Raw genomic sequence first — 22,332 nt, 5'->3', positions numbered from 1 at the left:
AGAACATGGGCCCACCCAGCTCCTGAGGGCCCCCTCCAGCTCCACCCCTCCCTATTTTCTTCATTATCTCCCTCACTCCTCAAGGGGCCACCAGGGAGAGGGGCGAACACAGGCCCCCTCTCCCCTAGCTACGCCCCTGGCTCTTATGTTCTTCTCTTTAATTGAAAGTGCCCTTTTCATACCATCCTTTATATAACTTAACAGTTCCATGTACAGTGGTGACTTATGGAGCTTTCTCTGTTGTCCTCTGGCTCATTTCCCAGTCTCCCTCCATGTAGTATTTCCAGTGATTCATAAATTGGCACTAGGATCATGTTTTATTCTCAGTCTGTTTTACAAACTAGATATTGAGGGAGAGCAACCCCTCACCCCATGTGTGACTATATGGCTCAAGAGTACTTGTAGCTCTGCTTTTGTTCCTATGAATTTCATCCCATTCATGAAACTGTGAGGCAGGAGATTCAAGGCCGACAAAAAGATATTCTTCTTCATGCAGTGCATGACTGATCTGTGGAATCCACTGCCACAAGATATGGTGATGGCTTCTAGCTTAGACAGCTTCGAAAGGGGAATAGATGCATTCATGGAGAAGTCTTACCAGTAGCTGCTAGCCATGATTAAGGTATATATTGGCACTGATGGGAGCTCCTTTGGAGGGGAAATAGCAGCTGCAGGGACCCCTGATGGAGATTAAAAAATTATCTCCACCCCGCCACAGTGACCTGAGCCAGATCTCCCCACGAACCCCTACACCTGATTTTTAACAGTGGATCTGGATATGGGGTAACAAATAGAGGAAGGTTTATGGGGAAAGTCTTGGGGGATATACTTTTCAAACCAACAGTCTGTACGAATTTCCAGGAAACACAAGTTAAAATAATGTCCTGGTGGCATATAACTTTGGAGAGAATAAATAGAATTAATGTGGAATTCTCTCTCAAGCACGGCAAGCCCATTCATGAGGCATAGTATGGTGGCTGATTGACAGAGCACGTGGATTTGCCATCCAGACTCGTGAGGCTAGGGTGAGCCTCTCCCCGCTTTTTCTCCCCCTGCCTTAAAAAACCCCCAAATAATTTTTAATAACTAAATGTTGCTTGCGCTTAAGACTGATGCAGGCAAATAAACAGGCCCTGCCCCTACTTTTTTTTGTACCCCAAAAAAACTTTTAGGCTGGCTACAGGTCTGTAACCACTTTTGCTGGCTTTCTGCATCAAGCTGCCTGCCTCACCAGCCCACCCCATTAGTGAGCAGGCGTGCAGCTCCCTCTGCTCACCACCACCTCCACCAGTGGTGGTGGTGTCTCTGCCACTGTGGGGCTGCTCTTGCTCCTGCTCATCTGTATCCTGCAAGGCAGGAGTGGGAGGGGGGTAAAGCAGAATGAAGTGTGGGGTCCTCCACACACTTCCTTTTGCTCAGTTCTTTGTCCCCTGCCTTTTCAAAAGGCAGGGAACAGGAGGAGAAGCAGGAGGGGAAGGAGTAGGGGTAGGAGTAGGAGTAGGCGTGGCAACAGGGACTGCTGTTAAATAGGGATGCTCCTGTGAGAGTGGGTAGGGAGATCAGGGTTGATGGAGGCAGGGAAATTGGTGTGGAGGGCTTGGTGGCCATCAATGGGGGAAGGAGATTGTGGTGGGAAAGAGATGGAGGGGGCTGGGATTAGTGGGTGGTGAATTAGTCTTCAAATTTCTCAACTAACTGAGGACCAGTTCAGATACTGTTGGGGCTGTGGCAAGAATGTGCCTGCCCTGACATCACTGGGGGGAAATGATGATTCAGTCTCGTCATGTCCTTTAATCGTGTGAGAGGGATGATCATTTGAATTGCCTCTCTCTACATGTGCTCCAAATCCCTGTTTAAACTTGTAGAAGCCAGTGATAATCTGAACTGGCTCTTTATGCAGACATCAAATCAATGGAAATTAAAAATTCCATGGATTGAATTTGCACTAACATAATCCATGATTTATTAGTCTAATATAACTCTAAGAAGCCAATCAGCATTAAGCAGCAACAGTTAGGAACGACAGGTGAAGAACACAAAGGAATGAAATATTAGTCCAGTCAGAATTTTCATTACAATGTTTTAATGTGTCATCCTGGCCTCCGGAGCACTGCGCTACCTGGTGTAGTGCTGATCGTCTGGTAGCACGGTCTGCACTCCCAGCAGTATATTGTTGCTTGTCTGCTGGGGTGGCAGGGAGGTAAACTGGAGCAGCCTTCCCCACTGCCCTCCCAGTCAGGTGAATGGCCCCTTATTTTAGAACATAACGTCTGCCTGAAGAGACTTTTTTGAGGAGGCAGCAGTCCTTCAGTTTTTGCAGAACTGACAATCTTATGCAGCTTTGTATTCAGTGGTAATGAAAATTCATATTTTGGTGAAAATGCATTTTTTAAAAATTGCCCAATTTGGGGGGAAGGGGGGGTCAACCTACACAGCTATTGTACAATACAGAATTTTCCTCCTGGTCTTATATTCATGGTAGCTCAAAAGAATAATCAAGCCCTTTTGCATTTACTCCGTTAGGGTCAAAACAGACATGATACCAGGGGCAGGTGCAAAATAATGCTATGGAGAGCCGGCAGCTCAGCCAAACCACTAGTTCCCAAGTGCATGTGGGATTCTGAAACATTGTGTGAACCTGCCGGGGTTGGCATATTTTACCCTACTTCCGTGGTGGCCCATCTGGGTGCACCGGTGGGCGGGGTGGTGTTATTCTTTTTCACTCTGTCTTGCCACACCACCACATTAACTTCAGGTGCGCAGGCTGGTCATTCACTGGGTTGGGGAACTGGGTGAATAAGCAGCCTGTGTGCCCGGAGTTAAATGCAGCAGTGAGGTGAAGCAGCCAAGGCCGAGTGAGAAGAGCGGGAATGAGTCACACCTGTGGCTCATTTTCTGCCCTTCCTGCCTCGTCTGCATGGGCCACCACTGTCCTCCTTATGGTCTGGGAACAGACTTCTGCAACCAGGATCTGAGGTGAGGGACAGCTGTTGAATTCCGGGCCACAAGTAGGGTAGAATATGCAAACATTTGGTGGGTTCGCAAGACACACCCGAAGTCTGCGTGGCTATCCCAACCCTGGGAATCAGGCTCCTATGTGTGCTCCAGGAACTGGCGGTTCAGCTGAGCTGCTGGTTCTCCATGACATCTGAACCTGCCCTAGAGGTGTCATTAGTCCTTCTAGCTTAAACAAACAAACAAACAAATTAAAATAGTAGTCATGTGGGGGAATTAGCGTCAGGACTGCAGCCTTCTCCACACTACAGCCTCAACCAAAGTCCCTTCCTTGCCATTTAATCACATTTTCTATAAACCGAGGGCTTGTTTAAGGAAGCCCAAGAAGACTTTTCTCATACCATAGTCTCCAATGGTTTCTGGGAAATGTTCTCCTTTCTGCTTTGAGGCTTGCTTGCTCCCTGCAGTGTTTCAGTCCTGATGGAGATGATGGAAAAGCTGAGGCAGGACCAAGGGTGTAGCTAGGGGAGAGGGGGCCCGTGTTTGCCCCTCTCTCTGGTGGTGAGTGAGTGAGAGAATGAAGAAAATATGGAGGGTTTGAGCTGGGGGACTCTGGGTTCCTACACCCCTGGGCCTGTCTCTCTCTCTCTCTCTCTCTCTCTCTCTCTCTCTCTCTCTCTCTCTCTCTCTCTCTCTCTCTCTCTCTCTCTCATTGTGACAGAGCTGAGTAATAGGAGAGCTTTGTGGGCTGGAGATTATTTGTAGCCTTAGTGGCCACTCTCAGGAAGGTGTGAAGAGGAAGCTAGGTTGAACGTAATCACTTCTGCCTCAACAGGGGTCTTAAAATAGAACTGCGGAAGTGGCAAGGTGACACAGGCCCCTTAGGGCTGTTTCTATGAAAGGCCGTGTGGCTCCACATTACTGACTGAGACATGCCGACCATCTGATGGGAAATGGAAACTTTTAGCCCCCAAAGCATAGTAGAGATGTTCTGAATGTGACATTGAGCACAAATAAGCTTAAATATGATAACCTTATCATAACCTTTGGCAAATAGATTGGTTACTGTATTTTAGAATGACTCACTCAAAATTACTGTGCATAATTGACTCTATTAATTAATGACTGAATTGAAATCCTACATTAGTTGAAATTCAGAACAAGTCTATTTGGTTCTATAATTCTAATTGAACACCAAATCAGAGGTTGCTTGCCTGCTGATTGATATATATATATAAAATTATAGATGGGGTTTGGAGGTTTAATTAACTATGGAAATAATGCTGAGCAAGCTTGCAAGCACTTCAACCTTCAATCCAAATGAGACATGATCAGGTTTGTGGTTGAGTTGTGGTGCACTTTTCTCTTCTAAATTTATGTGAAAATATACAGAGGGGTGTAAGAGTCAGAGTTCAGTGAGGGTCTGGAAAATAATTCCTCCTTCAATCAGTAACCTGACTTGGATCTATCTCATTATCTCTACTGGTACAAGCAGAGACCTGCTGAAGAGATGGGTGTGTATGATCTGGAGCTCTTTCCCCCTTTTAAACACAATAGATGCTAGTTAGAAGTGAAGGAGTGCATTTACAACTGGGAAGGCAGCAAAGGACTATAATCAAGGGTTCTTCTATTGCACCAAAGTCCATATTATTTCCTAGGTACCAGAGGTGCACCTAGGTAACTTTGGAGCCTGGACCTAAAGGCCTTTGGAGCCCAACACCCCACTGCAAGTTAAGTATCATTTTTTAACATGTAGGTTCCTGACAGCATAAACCACACCACCCAGGACAGATGAAAGAGGATTTGGGGGCCCCCAGGGAGTGTGGAGGCCCTGGACTTCAGCCCCGAAGTCCAGGGGTAAGAGCACCTCTGCTAGGTACATTCACTTTCCAACCTACATTAACCTTCTCAACCCTGCACAAACACATGTCAAAAAGTCTCCTTCCGGTAATAGGCATAAGAATAATACATCAATGCAAAGCAGTGGGAGTTATTTTCTGATAGCATGTTACCCTTATGCCTGTTACTAGAATAAATCTCTTCTATGTGCCACATGGCTCTGTGGTCGGCAGGAGTCGACACCGACTCAACGGCACAACCTCTCCTTTCCTTTCCTTTATGTGCACCTAAGTGCAAGAGCAGAAGTGGTTGCAAAGGAAAACCACTGGTGTGGATCCACCCACATTTCAGAGTCTGTGGAGGCTGCACTTCTAGTTCTGCTACTAGGGGGAAACTGAAGCCAGGCTTCTGCTTCTGTTCATCAGGTTCATTCTGAGAGGAGGTCCTGAACACAACTGCAGGGATCCTTTGAGTGTAGTCCTACCTCTGTGCTCAGGGAAGGCAAGTGCCATGCAGTGCTATGCACTTCCCAAGCATTAAAAGACATCTGTCACCCATGCTTTTAAATATCTGCATGAAACCTCTGGGTGAGGTTTTCAAGAGTTTTGGTGCTGGGTGTTATCAATATGCTGATGACACCCAAATCTGCTTCTCCTTTTCATCTTCAGGAAATGGCACTCATTCTCTAAATGCCTGCCTCCAGGCAGTAATGGGCTGGATGAGGGATAACAGATTGATGTTTAATCCAAGCAAGATGGAGGTGCTCATTGTGAGGGCTCAGGATCTGAGGGGTGAGTTAGATCTTCCTGTGCTGGATGTGGTTACACTCCCCCAGAAGGGTCCAGGAGTACTCCTGGACCCAGGCCTCACCCTGGTATCTCAGGTGGAGGCCATGGCCAGGAGTGCTTTCTATCAGCTCCGGCTGATTCAACAGCTGCACCCATTCTTTGAAGAAGATGACCTCAAAACAGTGGTGCATTAGCTGGTAACCTCCTGGCTTGACTATTGCAATGCTCTCTACGTGGGACTGCCTTTGTACATAGTTCTGAAACTTCAGTTAGTTCAAAATGTGGCAGCCAGATTGGTCTCTGAGGCAACCCGGAGAGACCATATTATGCCTGTTTTTTGAAACCATTACACTGGCTGCCAATATGTTTCTGGGCAAAATACAAAGTGCTGGTCATTACCTTTAAAGCCCTGAATGGGTTAGGTCCAAGTTTGCCTTCTTCTGCATGATCCCCACCGCACATTAAGGTCATCCGAGGAGGTCCGTCTCCAGTTACCACCAGTTTATTTGGTAGCGACTCAGAGGCGGGCCTTCTCTGGGCTGTGGAATGCACTCCCAGCAGAACTCCACAATTTGAATTCTTTACTGGACTTCAGGAGAGCCCTTAAAACCTATCTGTTTGGCCTGGCCTTCTAGGGTTTTTAAATAGTTGTAATTGGTTTTAATGTTGTAACCTGCTTTTCAGGGTTTTTTAATTGTTATGATTGTTTAATTACTGTTTTATGATGTTATAATTGTTAATTATTTTATACTGTTTAATAATTTTTGTTTTAATTGTTAACTGATATTAATGGTTTTGTTTTAATTGTAAACCACCCTGAGCCATTTTGGAAGGGCGGTATAAAAATCAAATGAATGAATGAATACTACTTTGTCCGCTTTGCATTAGAAACCACAGAGCCGTGGTACCAGGATTGGACCAGACATCTGGGCAGATACACAGGGACCCAGAAGTCCTGGATCCATTGGAGGTGGTTGAATCAATCAACACCAGGCCAGATCACCTGCGCAGGATGTCTGCGCCTGCCTGTGTGAGAGAGAAGAATTTCCTTATCACAGCTCTAGTCCCCAGAGATCCCTCTGATAATAAGGATGTTATTAGGATGAGTGTAGAAGTTAAAATAACTGACCTAGTTTTCCAGGCTTTCTTTCCAGCAATGGAAATGAGTATGATCAAAGTTGCAGGCTTCTGGGTAAGGAGGAGACGCCGCATTCCATTTTGTGATCCTTTCCACTGTTTGCAGGTATTGGCTGGTACTGGTGAAGCTGGTAAAGCGAGTTTGTCTTGGGTGTGTTCTCCCGTGACAGAGATTGGCAGGCTGAAAAGAAATCCAGCAGCATCCCCGCTGAGAGCCAAGGTGGAGTTAGAGACTGCTGGTCTGTTGCTGTCTGCTGCCCATGACTCTTTGTTTTCTTCATGCACAGCATAACACACTGGGTAAGTGAGTCCTTCCTTATTTCTCACAGAACCACTGGTTTTTTGTCCACACCTTTTTTCTGTCATGTTTCCTTTTGCCAACCACCTAAACTGTGATTTCCTATTTTAGCTGGAGGGGAAATCCTTACCATTGGCAGCCAGCATCCTTCGTTGCCCTAGGTAGCAGCTGAGCCAGCCCCTCCATTAATCTGAATGCTAACAGTTTGTGGCAGTGATTAAATCTTTGAGATGATCCTATAATCCTGAGATGATTCAGACACTGAGGCTCTTCTCATGAGCAGCCAGGCCTGGGCTTAGATGCCTGTGAGAACCACTCAGATCCACGCGGTCCCTGGTGGGCCCAAACACAGTGCCGAAGCCCAGCTCTTAGCCAAGGCTAAGGGTGCAAATGTGCCCTTAACTAGGTTGCTGGGATTGTGTGTCAGCACGAGCTGTTTGCAGCTCACGCGGACACAGAGATGGGCACCTCGAGTGCCCATCCCCTGGGGGGAATCCCCCAGTGCACTGCGCTCAGTGCACGGTGCACTGTGGGATAATCAGAGGCCATGAGAATAAGTCCAGGCCTCTGTTGATGCGCACTGCTCCCAGCAGCATGGGTCATGTGGGCATGTGGCTTGCACACTGTAGGGACAAAAAGCAATCATCTGGGGGAAGGTAAGTTGAACCCTGCCTTCCCCCTCCCTGCTGCCCATGCACACAGTCATGTGAGTAGCCTCACTATGTTGTATGAGTGCAGAGGTGTCTGCATATTCATCCATGTTTTTGTGTGAATGTCTGTACCTGCATTCATTTTAAAAACAAACCTGGTAAAAGGCCCTTCAAATTCAAGGTAGAGATAGGAAATTTACTACACCTAATATATGAATAACAATACCTAGGCACAGATCTGTACCTGTGTACACTGTACGCTTGTTTTATGAGTGCTGAACATAACATGAGGGCTTATGCCACTGGGAAACACAACACCTTTGATTTAGACTCTTGTTCCTACACCACCCAGTTGTAGTCTGTTGCTTACTACACAGATGCACAGGGAATGTTGAACTATGCTATGAAAACCGTTCCCTTCCATGTATGTCTCAATGGCAGGTTGTAGATATTCAGTCATTCAAAAACCTTTGGTTTATGATGAGAGAGTTAAGATGGCTTTCCATTTTTACTCATGCTCAGGGGTGGATCCAGTGGTGGGTGCCAGAGTGCTCTGGCACACCCTGTGATTTGATTGGCAGGCAAACAAAACATTTATCCCACACTCTGGGCCGTTCATCAACCTTGGTGGCCAAGTGCTCTCTCCTGCCTCCTTCTCCTCCCTCTGACAACAGCAAGGCATCTGTTGTCCGTCCTGCCAATCAAGTTCTCTCTTCCAGCCTCCATCTCTCTAGTTGCCAGTCAGAATGAGACAGAGAACACAGTGCCTGAATTTGTCTGTACTTCACGGCATGTGTCTGCCTGCCTGTTTGCATGCTGATGCTTCCACTGTGCTTTTGCTCAGCCTAACTGTTCGATGACTACTCTTCTTCAGTTCTGCTGCTCCAGGAAGAAGAATTGTGGTTGCTGGATGCGGTGGGGGGTGGGGGTGGGAGAGGAGTGCTACCATCAATCAGTGCTGGACTCTTTGGTTTGCTTCTGCTCTGCTCTAGGCAAGAGGAAAAAATGGGGAGAGGGGGCAGAAGAGAGGAAGAAGAGGGCAGGGAAGACGTTTGACTGCAGCATATACCTGAATTTTAAAAAACATGTACAAGGAGAGGAGAGCTGGTCTTGTGGCAGCAAGCATGACTTGTCGCCTTAGCTAAGCAGGGTCTACCCTGCTTGTATATGAATGGGAGACTAGAAGTGTAAGCACTGTAAGATATTCCTTTTAGGGATTGGAGCCACTCTGGGAAGAGTAGAAGGTTCCAAGTGCCCTCCCTGGCATCTCCAAGATAGGGCTGAGAGAGATTCCTGCCTGCAACCTTGGAGAAGCCGCTGCCAGTCTGTGAAGACAATACTGAGCTAGATAGACCAATGGTCTGACTCAGTCTATGGCAGCTCCCTATGTTCCTATGTAAGAACATTTTTATATATATATATATATATATATATATATATATATATATATATATATATATATATAAAGATATGTTATTTGTTGGCAAAAAGGTGTAGCACACATGGGAGGCATCTCTTTTCAGGAGTGATATTTAAACCTGTATCTCAGCCATTTTTTAACAGATCTGCACTAAATTTGGAGGAGTGGTGTCTCTTGTCACTTAGTTGATGTCTGCAAATGTTCAGGTAGATTTGACAGATGGCTTTGATTTTATGACCAGTGGAATGTTCAGGGCTTATAACGGCAGAATGTTGAAAGAACTCCTCATCTTAACTATCTTGGCACTACGGTGCCAGTATAATCTCCTATGGATGTCAAGCACACCTGCCATCTTGTTTTGCAGAAACAGTATAGGATACGAGGCCATGCTGAGTGAAACGGAGTGCTCTGTTCACCCAGTGCTCCAAGAAGTCTTACCAGTAAGCTCACAACCACCTGCTGTGATCTTTGCCCAGCCATGGAGAGCCCAGGTTTGTGATTGTTGTTATGGCATGAGATGTCTAGGTGAGAAGGACGGAGGGCTCTAATTCCTCTCCTCCCACCACCACCACCGTGAGAGAAAGAGACCAGATTATAAAACCCAAAGTGGGTTTTAGTTAGTCTGAGATGTTAGTCTGATATATAGAAACAGAAAGAAAGGTCTTGTAGCTCTGTAAAGGGTAATGGATTTATTGTGGCATAAACATTTGCAGATAAGAGCCCACATGAATACTTTGATAAATCTCTTAATCTTACAGAAACCACAAGGCTTTCTGTAAGGGGTCCCTAACCTTGGGTCCCTAATGCTGTTGGCCATTGTGGCTGGGGATGATAGGAGTTGTAGTCTAACCACATCTGGGGACCCAGGGCTGGGAATCCCTGTGTTAGGTCATATAATTTCTTCACATAAGCCTTGGAGAAGCCCTCATCTGCTCATGAGCAAGTGATATTGCTCCATCAAGCAAATATGGAACAGCCAGAGAGTGTGCACTGGAGTGAACTTCCCATTTTCAAGGACCCATATCCCACCGGCAATAAGGATGTAACACCAGTGGCAATTCCTTTCCCTTCATAAACTGTATGTGTATTTCCACTTCAGTAAATGATGGTAGTAAGCAGTAAGATAACAATGCAGTTAGCACTAACAAAGCAGTTAGTAACCATGGGAGGCACTGGTTGTCTGCAAACAAGGATTTGATGCTAGAGGTGTTATGTCAGTGGTAACTTGTGTGAAGGTGTTAAAGTGCTACCCCATTACTGTGGGCAACTGTGGGTATAACTCTTGATCAAGGGAAAAATCCTTCATGCTTCACAGTTATTTGCTGGTAATAACCATAGCCTGATCATATATATGCTCCAGACAAGAGCTTTATGCAAAGGTGGTGTTCCACTGGGATAAGTATCATTTTGTTGTTAGGAGCTGTGCCTGTATGAAACCTCGATGTGTGGGTTTATCTGAGTAAGATACAAAGAATGAGGCACTGAACTCACATTGTGTTTTCCCCCTTCAAGAGGTTGAGTCAGACTTTCTCCGAAGTGTGCACGCCCTCCTTCGAGAACTTGATGGCCACCATCCAGCCTTCCAGAGTGAGCGAGGTAAACATTGTATTCAATTTTATTCTGTTGGCCATTCTGTTCTAGTTGATTATTGAGCCCTCAAGAGCTTGAACTATGGGTCAGAGAACGCCTTACCCACCACAAGCCAGAGCAGAAGGAAACCTGATTTGCCATGCTTGACTAGCTGTTGGCAGCCTCAAGGCACCTGTTTTCAAGTATTTGTCCTGTTGAGATATCTGTCGGAATGGATGTATGTGCTTGGTACTTGGCCACTTCGCCAAACAGGTTTTTCCTTATGGGCAGCAAATGTACAGAGAAAAAGTCATAGCTCAGTTTAAAGAGACTTAATTTTGGGGCGGTATACAAATATGTTAAATCCTATATAATAAAACCCTAAGGTACCTGCATCCGTGTCCTGCGTCCGTGTCTCTTGAAGGTGTTCTGCGCATGCGTGGTGCACGCGTAAAGGCATCCGTGAGGAGAACCAGCGGGCCAGGCTGTGGGCGGCCATGGTGGCCGCGGAGCCGAGGTGGCGGCCCTGGCCGGGCAAGGCAAGGAGGCGGCGGGGGGAGCCGGGTGAGGCGGCAGTGGGCCCGGCCGGAGCCGCGGGCGGCGGTGGGGGGCAGGCCTGGCTGGAGCCGCGGTGGGTGGTGGGCCCGGCCGGAGCCGTGGTGGGTGATGGGCCCGGCCGGAGCTGCGGGCAGTGGTGAGAGGTGGGCCCGGCCGGAGCTGTGGGCGGCGGGCCCGGCCGGAGCCGTGGTGGGTGGTGGGCCCGGCCGGAGCCTCGGGCGGTGGCGGTGGGCCCGGCCAGAGCTGCTGGCGGCGGCGGTAGGCCCAGCCAGAGCCGCGGGCAGTGGTGGGCCCGGCCGGAGCCACGGGCGGCGGTGAGAGGTGGGCCTGGCTGGAGCCGCAGTGGGTGGTGGGGCCGGCCGGAGCCGCGGGCAACTCTAGCGCCCGTTCATGTAACAGGCTTAACAGGCACTAGTAAAATAATAAAATAATAAGGAACAGGCTTTCAGATATGAAGACTCCAAGTTTAATTCCTGGTATATCCAATTAAAGTAACTTGGGTGACAAGGCAGGGGAAAGATATTCTACCTGAGACAAACAAGAGATGCCAGGTAGGGGTAACAGTCCTGGGCTAAATGGAACGCAAGTCTGGCTCGTCGTATGGTGGCCAAACTCTCAGGTGAGTTCACTGAAACACAGGATGTCTCAAAGGCCACATTACCAGCAATCATCAGTGTCCATCTCCTCCTTGCTGTCTTCTCTGTCTGTTTATTTTGGCACCTGTACAATGGGTCCTCTCTATGCCATGGCCTGTCTGTGATGTTGCCCTGGTTGTGTGCTGCAGTTAAAGTGCTGCAGTTAAATGGAGAGAAGTCTAAGTCTTATTCAGACATTATGTTGTATGTACATGTATATGTTTTTGCCTGAATGACACGGCATTAATTCATTTTTAAAATGAGTCTGGCTTCAGGCCCTCTCAAATGCAGGGTACTGATGGGAAGTGTATGGCTTTATGTGCTTTCAACATAATGTGTGAATGATTGAATGTGTTTACAGCTCTGTACATATGTACATTGCACAAAGATTGTACATGCATTGAACATAATGCCTGAACAGGGGTCTAGAGTTTGGATTATCTTATCATGGGTTTCCACTGCTTCAGAAGCCCATTCCTATCCTGAAAAGGAATAGTGCCCCTCATTATAGATGGCCTGAAGAAACCACTGGTGCTATAGAAGCCAACATACTCAATTGCCCTTGATTGCAATTATACTATTTTGCATGGGTGAGCCCTCCAGGACAGCTACAAGACACGATGAAACACACCTGCCAAGAAGTTAAAAGCTCCTCCCATTCCTGGTGCTGCCCAGCCATCCCCTCCACCATAACTTTAAGATGCCATGCTCTCCTCCTTGCCTCAGTAGAACACTGACAATTGGTTGGCTTTGCAGGGATGCTGCGATGGACCTTGCACAAGAAAATCGACAGGAATCCCAGTAATGGAGCCCTCTTGATCAAAATCCTGGTGAAGGAACTGGAAAGGGTAAGCATGAGCCACAGAAAGCAGGCATTGGGAGTGGTCTTGGTAGGTCATGGGTACCCCTCTGACAAATCTGGACATGGTTTATTGCTGAGTCCTGGCCACAGCCCTATCCAGACATTCTTGCTGATGAGGCCATACACGAGTGTAAGCCTCCCAAAGAAGTCCTGCCTCACACACACACACACACACACACCCATGCCGCTCACGCTTAAAGCATTTGCCTGCAGACAAATGCTGCAGTTGTGATCAACACAGAGGCAGAGGGGTGAGTGAGTGATAGTCTTGTATTGGATGGGGTAGTCTTGTACTGGACACACAACCCAGCCAAGCCAAGCTAGCACTATGATCGTGCCCTTTGTCTAGTGTGGTCACCAGTCATAGTACTGTTCTGCTTTTTAGACTCCACTGCTGTACATGGCTATAAAACACTGGCTGGCAGCCCTCCCCTCCCAGGCGCAGTGGTGTCAGCAAGAACTCCCAGTTCAGTCTCCCCTTAGCAAAAAAAATCTTGAACATAACCATTTGCTTTCTCTAGGCAGAAAGATGCAACTATCGGCAATACATCATCCCCTTGCTTCACACACTAATGTACACACTGTTAAAGGTAAGGACCACATTTGTATGGATATAATATCTTGGGAATTCAGTGCTGGGGGTTGATGTACTAGATTTCATGCCCTCCAAGAATGTATAACCTGTTCTGCCATACAAAGTTATTAATGACCCCCAGTGTCTCAGATTATTATGGATGCTGCTAGGGCTTAATTTTTGAGAGACCTCAGCCTCAGGTTCTATTTTGAATGCCAGGAATATTTAAAGGTAAAATAAAGAGCTACTCTGAGCATGGGCAGAGTGTATTTCTGTTACTTTGAAACATCTGGGACTGAGGAGTGGAGCTTTCAAGCAAAAATGGAGTTAGTCTTGAGTCCTGATATCACACTTCTCTGTTATAGAAATGATTTGGCACTGGTTACAGTCACTTTCTGTTTGCATTCATAGGCAAAGATAAGAGTGGGATGTATTTATGAAAGGTTATGCTTCCCCCTGCTACTCCATTCATAGTTTATAAAGAATCAATTCATGACATTTTAAAAAATCAATAGCAAAAAAGCACCCTGTGTTGCAATTCAAATTATTCATGTTTGGCTTATAACCAAAGCTGCTATAACCCTTGCTGTCTGCATATTTACAACTTCCATAATTCATGTGTTAATCACTTGTAAAGCCCGTATAGTAGCAGTAACACACCGTTCTGCCCAGGTATCCAAATACCTTGGGAGAATTAAATCTGTTCATTGTCAATGGGTGTGTGAAATAGAAGTATAAAACAGCAGGAGAGACAAATCATGTCTGGAATAAGGCAAAACCTAGAGCACAGACATCCAGAGTGTGCTGCATCCATGTGGAAAGCAGTAGCAGTCCAACCTTTGTAGTGTCGGAGGCAGGGAAGCCTGCTCCAATTTTTCCCCACCCCACACCCCAAAAGATCTAAATGCCCTAAGTGCATGTCATGCACATCTTCCCCCCTGTCCTTCTTTATCCCCCCCCACTTCCAACCCCACATTCCCCACCCCATTTACCTCATCCAGGTAAGTGCAAGTTGGAGGCACCATCACACTTCTCTGTCCTCCTCCCCCACCTGCTCCACTCCTGCCCTGGGTTTTGAAAAGCCAAGCAAGTGTACAGTAGAGTGCTGGCCTAGAGCGTCTTTACTCTGCTGGCCTCCGTGTGCTTCCTTCTGCTCGCTTTACCTGCCTCTGCCTGTTGCAGAGTGGCGGGGGAGAGGAGGAGCAGATGCAGGAAAAGGAGGAGGGCAGCAATTTTGGAGCGGCTCAGTGTGCACCACTCCATGAAGATCTGCTCCCATAGCTGTGGGTGGAAGGGGGAGGCAGGTGAAATAGTGGGGCAGGGGCATTTTGCCCCACCCCCCACATCTGCCACTTGATGTGGTGAGGTGGTCACCTCACCTCGCCTCATGGAAGGCCTGCCCCTGAAGGGAAGTCTTACAAATAATACATGACATCTTCATGCATTTCAGAATATAGGAATAGATAGGAACTGACTCTCCCTAAATAAGCTCAATGATAAATATATTTAAAAGGACAGGGAGCTCAAGTCCGTTTGCAAATCCTGCATCTGCTCAGAGGCCCCCTCCATCTAGTCTTCATGTGCTCCAAGGCTGAGCACTGACAAAATTGGTTTGGGGGCTACAGCCTTGTGAGCCCTAGATCCAATTTAGCCACTGAGTTTCCCTGATCCTTTCTGGCTCACATGAATACCCATACAAATAAAAGTTTCTGAAGCCAACTCCTTGCCTCAGCCATTGTAAACATCGGGCCAATGCACCTGGCTGGGCCTGGGATAAACAGCACCTTGGGCTAGGAGTGTCTCTGGTGCTGCTTCCTTCCACTCCCACCAGGGTTAGCTTATCAGTGTTGTCAAGTTGTGTGTGTGGCTTGTGCAAGCTTAACTCAGCACTCTCTTCAAGTGGGCACTCTGGGTGACTGCCTGGCCCACTGACTCTTAGGGCTGGCCCTGCTTGGACTGTGTTGGGCGGGAGAGTTCCTTCAGAATTGGTTTTTGTTTTTTTTAATGAATCTGTAGCAGATGCTTGGCTGGATCACGAGTATGGATTAATGGGCACAGCTGTTCCTATCTCCCTCTCCCCACTTTGAACTCCTGGACACTTTCCACAGAGCACTACAACCCATACAGCTCTTTTACAGGTGCTTTGTCCATTCAGTTTCCCAGGCTTGTATATGGGAGTGCGTTTCCAATCGGCAGCTGTTGCAGGCCTTGTTATCTAATACAGGCAGAGAGAGTGAAATACCTGTTTATTTGGAAAAGCATTTAGTGGCTGTGGATATCAAAGACTCAAAGTACACATCAAGCAACGTTCCATGATTCCATCCTGTATTTTGTTTGTTCATTTTTTACCCAACAGCTAGGGGACAGGCAGCATCTAAACAGAAGAAAGATGGGCAGAGAAATGCTGCTTGAGCCTTTCCCCTCCTCTCATTTTTCAACTCAAAATCTCCCTTCCCAAATTGCTTGTTCACCCATGGGAAGAAAAATACCAGGAAACATGGGGTTATTCTAGCCACAGCTTTATTTTTATATACTGCACATCTTATAAATTACTTTATAAATCATTTAAGACTTCCTGAGTTAATGGAAATAGGCTGCTAAATGAATACTGTGAAATAAGGGAAGCATTTATTCTTGCACAGCTACTCTACAAGAAGCAGCATATGGATCTTCATCAAGGCATTTCCTGTAGTTAGTTGGATTGCTGAATCCAAATGCCACTGGGCAGCATGCTGCATGTTCAAGACCAAGTCACATTCATTCCTGTTATTGACAGAATGACTCCCCCCTTGGGGCCCATAACAATCAGCCCTAGTAGTCACATAACAATCAGCCCTAGTAGTCACAACTGCTGTCAGCTAATGAGTCGCAAGGGGAGTTATTCCATCATGAGCACCAGGGATGAATGTCGCTGTTGGTCTTCAAGATGCAGCATGCCGTCTTCCAGTTGGGAAGTGCCTTCCTCTAGATGGGAAGTCTCATATTAATTCCTACTCAAAAACAAACTCTCTCTTTGCTCCTCCAGACCTCCTGTGTACCAGATGATCTGTATGAGAGGGTCTATGATTTCTGTAAGAAGTTACTTACCCTGCCCAAACCTTACTGCACCATCGGCTTAGACTATGCTCAGCAACTGAAACTGGAACGGACAATACCAGGTGTGTAGTATTCCTTGTTCCTTTTGGTTTAATTTATTTCTGCCTTCAGGGCCTGAGAAGTGTGGGAAGGAGTGCCTGGGCACTACACTAAGTCCTAAGAACTGTGCCTGTGCACAGACACACATAAACATTGAGATAAAATTCATTTATCTCAATGAAACAGGCGGGAAACATTCATAATGGGGCAAGAAAGGCCCAAATGGGGATAAATCTCTGTCCTTCAAACACATCCTAGCATAGGGCACAGCCAGAAAATAGAGCTACCTGCACCCTTGGTTAATTATTATTATTATCTGTCTCTTGTTTACACAGTCAGACAGGTGTTATTGACTGGTTTGTTTTATCCAGACATCGAGTCCTTCCCAAGGACCTGGGATGGCTGAATTTTATCATCAATACTGTTGGTTATTATAGATACCGTCGCAAAATATAGGCTGTTCCCAGTAAAGTTGCTTTTTGTAATTGGCTGATGGTGATTTCTGTAGCCCCTATGGGGTTGAGGTGCTCTTCAAGTTGTTTTGGAATTGCACCTAGGGTGCCAATTACCACTGGGATTATTTTGGTCTTTTTCTGCCACAGCCTTTCAATTTCAATTTGTAGATCTTTGTATTTGGTGATTTTTTCTATTTCTTTTTCTTCTATTCTGCTATCTCCTGGTATTGCTATGTCGATTATTTTGACTTGTTTTTCTTTCTTCTCCACTACAGTTATATCTGGTGTATTGTGTGGCAGATGTTTGTCTGTTTGTAGTCGGATGTCCCATAATATTTTTGCATCTTCATTTTCGACAACTTTCTCAATTTTATGGTCCCACCAATTCTTGGCTACAGGTAGCTTGTATTTTTTGCAGATGTTCCAGTGTATCATCCCTTCTACCTTGTCATGCCTTTGTTTGTAGTCAGTCTGTGCGATCTTTTTACAACAGCTGATTAGGTGGTCCACGGTTTCATCTGCTTCTTTACAAAGGCGGCACTTGCTGTTTGTTGTGGATTTTTTGACTTTTGCTCTTATTGCAGTTGTTCTTAGTGCCTGTTCTTGTGCAGCCAGTATTAAACCCTCTGTTTCTTTCTTCAAGTTGCCATTCTTAAGCCATTGCCAGGTCTTGGTGATGTCTGATTTTCCACTTATATTGTGGAAATATTGACCATGCAGTGGCTTCTTTTTCCATTTTTCTGCTCGGTTCTTGACTTGTTCTTTCTTGTAGGCCAGCTTTGTTTTATTGGTGTTTAATAGTTTCTCATTATTGACCATTTGAAGTGCATCTTCTTCACTGTCCTTGATATATTCTTCAAGGCCTCTTTTCTCCTCCTCTGCTGTTCGATGGACTTGAAGCATTCCTCTTCCACCTGAGCTGCGAGGGAGGTATAGCCTATCGACATCACTGCGAGGGTGCAGAGCATGATTGATGGTCATTATTTTCCTGGTCTTACGATCTAGTGTCTCTGGCTCTGCCTGGGTCCAGTCTATTATTCCTGCAGTGTATCTGATAACAGGTATAGCCCAGGTGTTTATGGCTTTTATGGTGTTCCCGCCATTGAATTTGGACTTGAGGATTTTTCTAACTCTCCTGATGTATTCCCTTCCAAATTTTCTTTTAACATCAGAGTGTGCAATGTTATCAGCCTGGAGAATGCCCAAGTATTTGTAATGTTCTTTCTCTTCCAGGTTCTTGATCTTGCTTCCATTGGGCAGTTCTGTTCCTTCTGTTTTTCTTATTTTTCCTCTGTTCATTATTAATGTAGCACACTTGTCTAGTCCAAACTCCATTGCTATATCGCTACTGAATATACGGACAGTGTTTAGCAGTGATTCGATTTCTGATTGGGACTTTCAATACAACTTCAGATTGTCCATGTACAGCAGATGGTAGATTTTACTTGATGTTTTAGATGTTTGGTATCCAAGGCCTGTTTTGTTTAGTATTTGTGAAAGAGGAGTCATGGCGATTACAAACAACAGAGGGGATAGTGAGTCCCCTTGGAAAATACCTCTTCTAATGCTAACCTGTCCAAGTGTCTCGCCATTCATTGTTACCTGTGTACTCCACATGCTCATTGCTTTTTTAATAAATATCTGAATGTTTTTGCTGACACCAGTTGTTTCTAAACGTTTTAGTATCCATGTGTGAAGCAATGAGTCGAAGGCTTTCCTGTAGTCAACAGGAATGCAACACTTAGATTTGTTTTTCTTCTCTTGCAATTTTCTAAAATCATTTTGTCAATCAGCAGCTGGTCTTTTGTGCCTCTGGTGTTCAGACAATTTCCTTTCTGTTCAACTGGAAGCTGTTTGTTAGTTAATAAGTGTTGCATTACTTCATCTGCTATTATTCCAGTTAATAATTTGAACATGGTTGGCAGGCAGGTTATCGGTCTATAATTTCCTGGAACTGCACCTTTTGCTGGGTCTTTCATGATGAGATGAGTTTTCCCAGTTGTTAGCCATTGTTCAATATCACCTCCTTGCAACATGTGATTGAACTGTTTTGATAGTTGTTTATGAAGGCTTGTTAGGTGTTTAAGCCAAAAGCCATGCAGTTCATCGTCGCCTGGAGCAGTCCAATTTTTAATTTTCTTTGCTCTTTCACTTATTAATTCTGGTGTTATTATTAGATCTTGCATTTGTTGGTTACATTTTTTTGACCTCTTTCACCCAGCCTGCTTTTTTATTATAATCTATTGGATTGTCCCATAATTTCCCCCAGAATTGCACTGTTTCTTCTTTATTTGGTGTTTCTACGTTTCTTGCAGTTTCTCCTTCTATGCTTTGGTAGCAACGTCTCTGATTTAACTGGAATTGGAGATTCTGCCTGTGTTGTGTAATTCTGGCTTTGTATCTGCTAATCTTGTTTGACACTGCTGTTATTTGCTTCTTTATTATTTCCAGGACTTCTCTAATTTTCCTTCAATCTAGGTGGTATTTTTGGATCAGATACTGTTTGGTGTTTTCATTCTTCAGCTTCTTTCATATCTTTTAATTTACTAGCATCTGATCTAAGCCTGGCGATTTTATTTTCTAATGTAAACTTCCATTTAGGTGATGTACTACTTTCTTTTTTGACAGGTCCACTGATCTTATATCCGAGCTCTTGTGTTGTTATTGTTGCTGCACTGTACATTAGTTGGTTTGTTTCTTGCAAATTATTGGTTGTTATTTCTGCAAGTGCAGCATTGACATCTTTTAATGCCTGAGCAAGTTGTTTTTTTGGCAACTGTTTTTAGAGCTGGAAGTCAAACCCTGGTGGTTGTTTGGTTCATGTACTCAGTTATTTTTTTTCTTTAGTTCTTGTTGCTTTTCTGTTAAACGGCATTTGGGTTTTTGAAGTTTTTGGGTTTTAATAATAATCAATCATCATCATCCCAGTGGTCATTGGCGCCCTGGGTTCAGTTCCAAAAGACCTTGAAGAGCACCTCAACACCATAGGGGCCACAGAAATCACCACCAGCCAATTACAAAAAGCAGCTTTACTGGGAACAGCCTATATTCTGCAACAATATCTATAACAATTGACAATAAAATTCAGCCATCCCACCTGTCTGACTGTGTAAACAAGAAATAATGATGATAATAATAATAACATTTATATCCCACTCTTCCTCCAAAGAGCCCAGAGTGGTGTACTACATACTTAAGTTTCTCTTTCACAACAACTCTGTGAAGTAGGCTAGGCTGAGAGAGAAGTGACTGGCCCAGAGTCACCCAGCTAGTATCATGGCTGAATGGGGATTTGAACTCGGGTCTCCCCGGTCCTAGTCCAGCACTCTAACCACTACACCACGCTGGCTCTCCTTTTTTGAGAGAGAAATATAAATATAAATATATATATAAATCAAATGCTGTAAGATGCAGCTGGTAGCATGAGTAGTGTTGGAGGTGAAAGGCGGATATTTCTTTCAGAACATTTCTGTATGCACTGCAGAAAGCTAACCAAGCACTCTGAAGGGTTTGTGCTGGCCATTCCCTGTCAGTCAAGGCCTGTTGCAGTTTTGTGCCCCCTTCCCACAAAAGAGACCCACTCCTTCCCCAGCAAGAGCATTCCACTGACTCACTTCTGTGATCACTGATCCTCCTTGCCTGTTGGTCACCAGAGGGTTGGGATACAGTTAGAATGGAAGATTAAGGGTCAGACTGGATTTGAGCCTGCTGAGTAAGTCCTTCAAATGTCTACAGGCCATTGGGAGGTTGTTTGATGTTGCCAGTTGCTGGAACTGGTGATGGTGACCACGGGAATGGACTGGGTGCTCTGAAAGGACACGAGTGACAACTGCAAGTGCTTCTGTTTCTGTGTGTGCAGCTTCCAGGATGTGTACATAATGTGTGCATGCAGTGAAAGAGATCACATATGAGGAACCATCTGGATATGCTTTCACTCAAAGGAAAGTCAATGCATTTTGCATGAGAGCCATTTCCCACATGGGAAGTTCTTCTGTGTGCAAGTTCTTCCCATGTAGGGAAAATAAACTCTCCCCAAAGTCACCAAAGTGCAAAGAGAAGAATCCAAGGGCTGGTTTACATGTGCCACAGATAGGAACATAGGACGCTGCCATATACAGAGTCAGGCCCTTGGTTCATCTAGCTCAAAATTGTCTAGACTGACTGGTGGCAGCTTCTCCAAGATTTCAAGCAGGAGTCTTTCCCAGTCCTAACTAAAGATGCTGTCAGGGACTGAACCTGGGACCTTCTACATGCAAAGTAGATGCTCTACCACTGAGCTGTGGCCCCATCCCCTATATGGTCTCCAATCCAATCCAATCTGTATGGTCTCCAATCCAGGCACTGACAGGACTCTCATCCAGCTGTCAGTAAATTGCTCCATGTGATGGCAAGTTCAAGTGAGGTCAAGCAAGATGAAACATTTACTGCATGCTTAGCAATTACAAGTCTTGGCTTTTTTTCTAAATAGTATCCATGGGGGAATGGTCCAGATCAGAATTATGGTGGAGACAGGTTTGAATTCCATTGGTTGATTATATGTTGTGTGAAAAAGTACTTCCTTTTGTCAGTCCTAAATTTCTTGGCAATCAGTTTCATGGGTTGACCCCAGGGGCGTAGCCACCGTTGGGCGACCAGGTTCAAAGAAATTTTAAAAAGCTGCTCTGCAACCTTTTTGATTTTATGCGCCAGCAGTCTGGTTCCATCTTGGTTCAAGTGCAGCCTGTCTCTTTTGTACAGGCCTTGCGTGCCCCAAAATGTATCCCAGTGCCTAACAAATCTAAACCCCTCCTCCCGGCACCAACGTCTCATCCACACATTGAAACCCTTCAGCTCTGCCTGTCTCACTGTACCTGCGTGTGGAACAGGTAGCATTTCTGAGAATGCTACCTTGGGGGTCCTGGACTTCAATACACTACCTATCAGCCTAAATTTGGCTTCCAGGCCCTCCCGACTACATTTCCCCACATCGTTGGAGGTGACATGCACCACGACAGCTGTCTCCTGCCCAGCACTGCCTAACAGCCTATCTAGACACTGTGTGATGTCTGCAACCTTCGCATCAGGCAGGCAAGGCACTGTGTGGTCAACACGCGGGTCACAAACACGGTTTTGTTGGCTGTTTACCGTATTTAGAGATAGTTTATTAGAAAGATAGGTCTCAGCTGTAATGGTCAGTTATTTAACTGTCCAAACAGCCTTTCTCAAGAATATTATATTGCCTTCCTCTATTAAGGATGTCCATTTGGATTGTTCTCTCTATACACATTTACAAAGATACCAAGCAAGTTCACTCACAAGACAGGAAGGAAGGAAGCATGACCAGTGACCCAAAATCTACTGCCTGAAGCAACCCACTTCATCTTAGTGGCAGGTCCAGATTCAGTAGCTTTAAAGTTACAGGCCTCTGGCTACAACATGGATTTTTAAATACATGGAAAAGGTCTTCTTTCCTTTTCA

The 22,332-nt window shown here is 45.5% G+C and overlaps 1 protein-coding gene across 5 annotated transcripts in view; it reads left to right on the top strand.

The window, feature by feature from the left end:
* Positions 1-22,332, top strand: part of PIK3R6 (phosphoinositide-3-kinase regulatory subunit 6) — a 60,318-nt gene that overhangs the window by 5,524 nt on the left and 32,462 nt on the right. For 3 of the 5 annotated variants that reach the window (XM_053302695.1, XM_053302698.1, XM_053302700.1), the window contains 6 exons: positions 6,826-7,019; positions 9,452-9,578; positions 10,600-10,683; positions 12,606-12,697; positions 13,233-13,301; positions 16,311-16,443. In XM_053302695.1, the coding sequence (XP_053158670.1) occupies positions 9,566-9,578; positions 10,600-10,683; positions 12,606-12,697; positions 13,233-13,301; positions 16,311-16,443 (391 nt within the window). In that variant the 5' untranslated portion in view covers positions 6,826-7,019; positions 9,452-9,565. Of the gene's footprint in view, positions 1-3,757; positions 3,823-6,825; positions 7,020-7,128; positions 7,179-9,451; positions 9,579-10,599; positions 10,684-12,605; positions 12,698-13,232; positions 13,302-16,310; positions 16,444-22,332 lie in introns of those variants that run through there. The other 2 variants (XM_053302697.1, XM_053302699.1) reach the window with 2 other exon arrangements.

This window comes from Hemicordylus capensis, chromosome 2, assembly GCF_027244095.1.
Source record: "Hemicordylus capensis ecotype Gifberg chromosome 2, rHemCap1.1.pri, whole genome shotgun sequence".
NCBI lineage: Eukaryota > Metazoa > Chordata > Lepidosauria > Squamata > Cordylidae > Hemicordylus > Hemicordylus capensis.
This window is presented reverse-complemented; position numbering and strand designations above follow the sequence as displayed.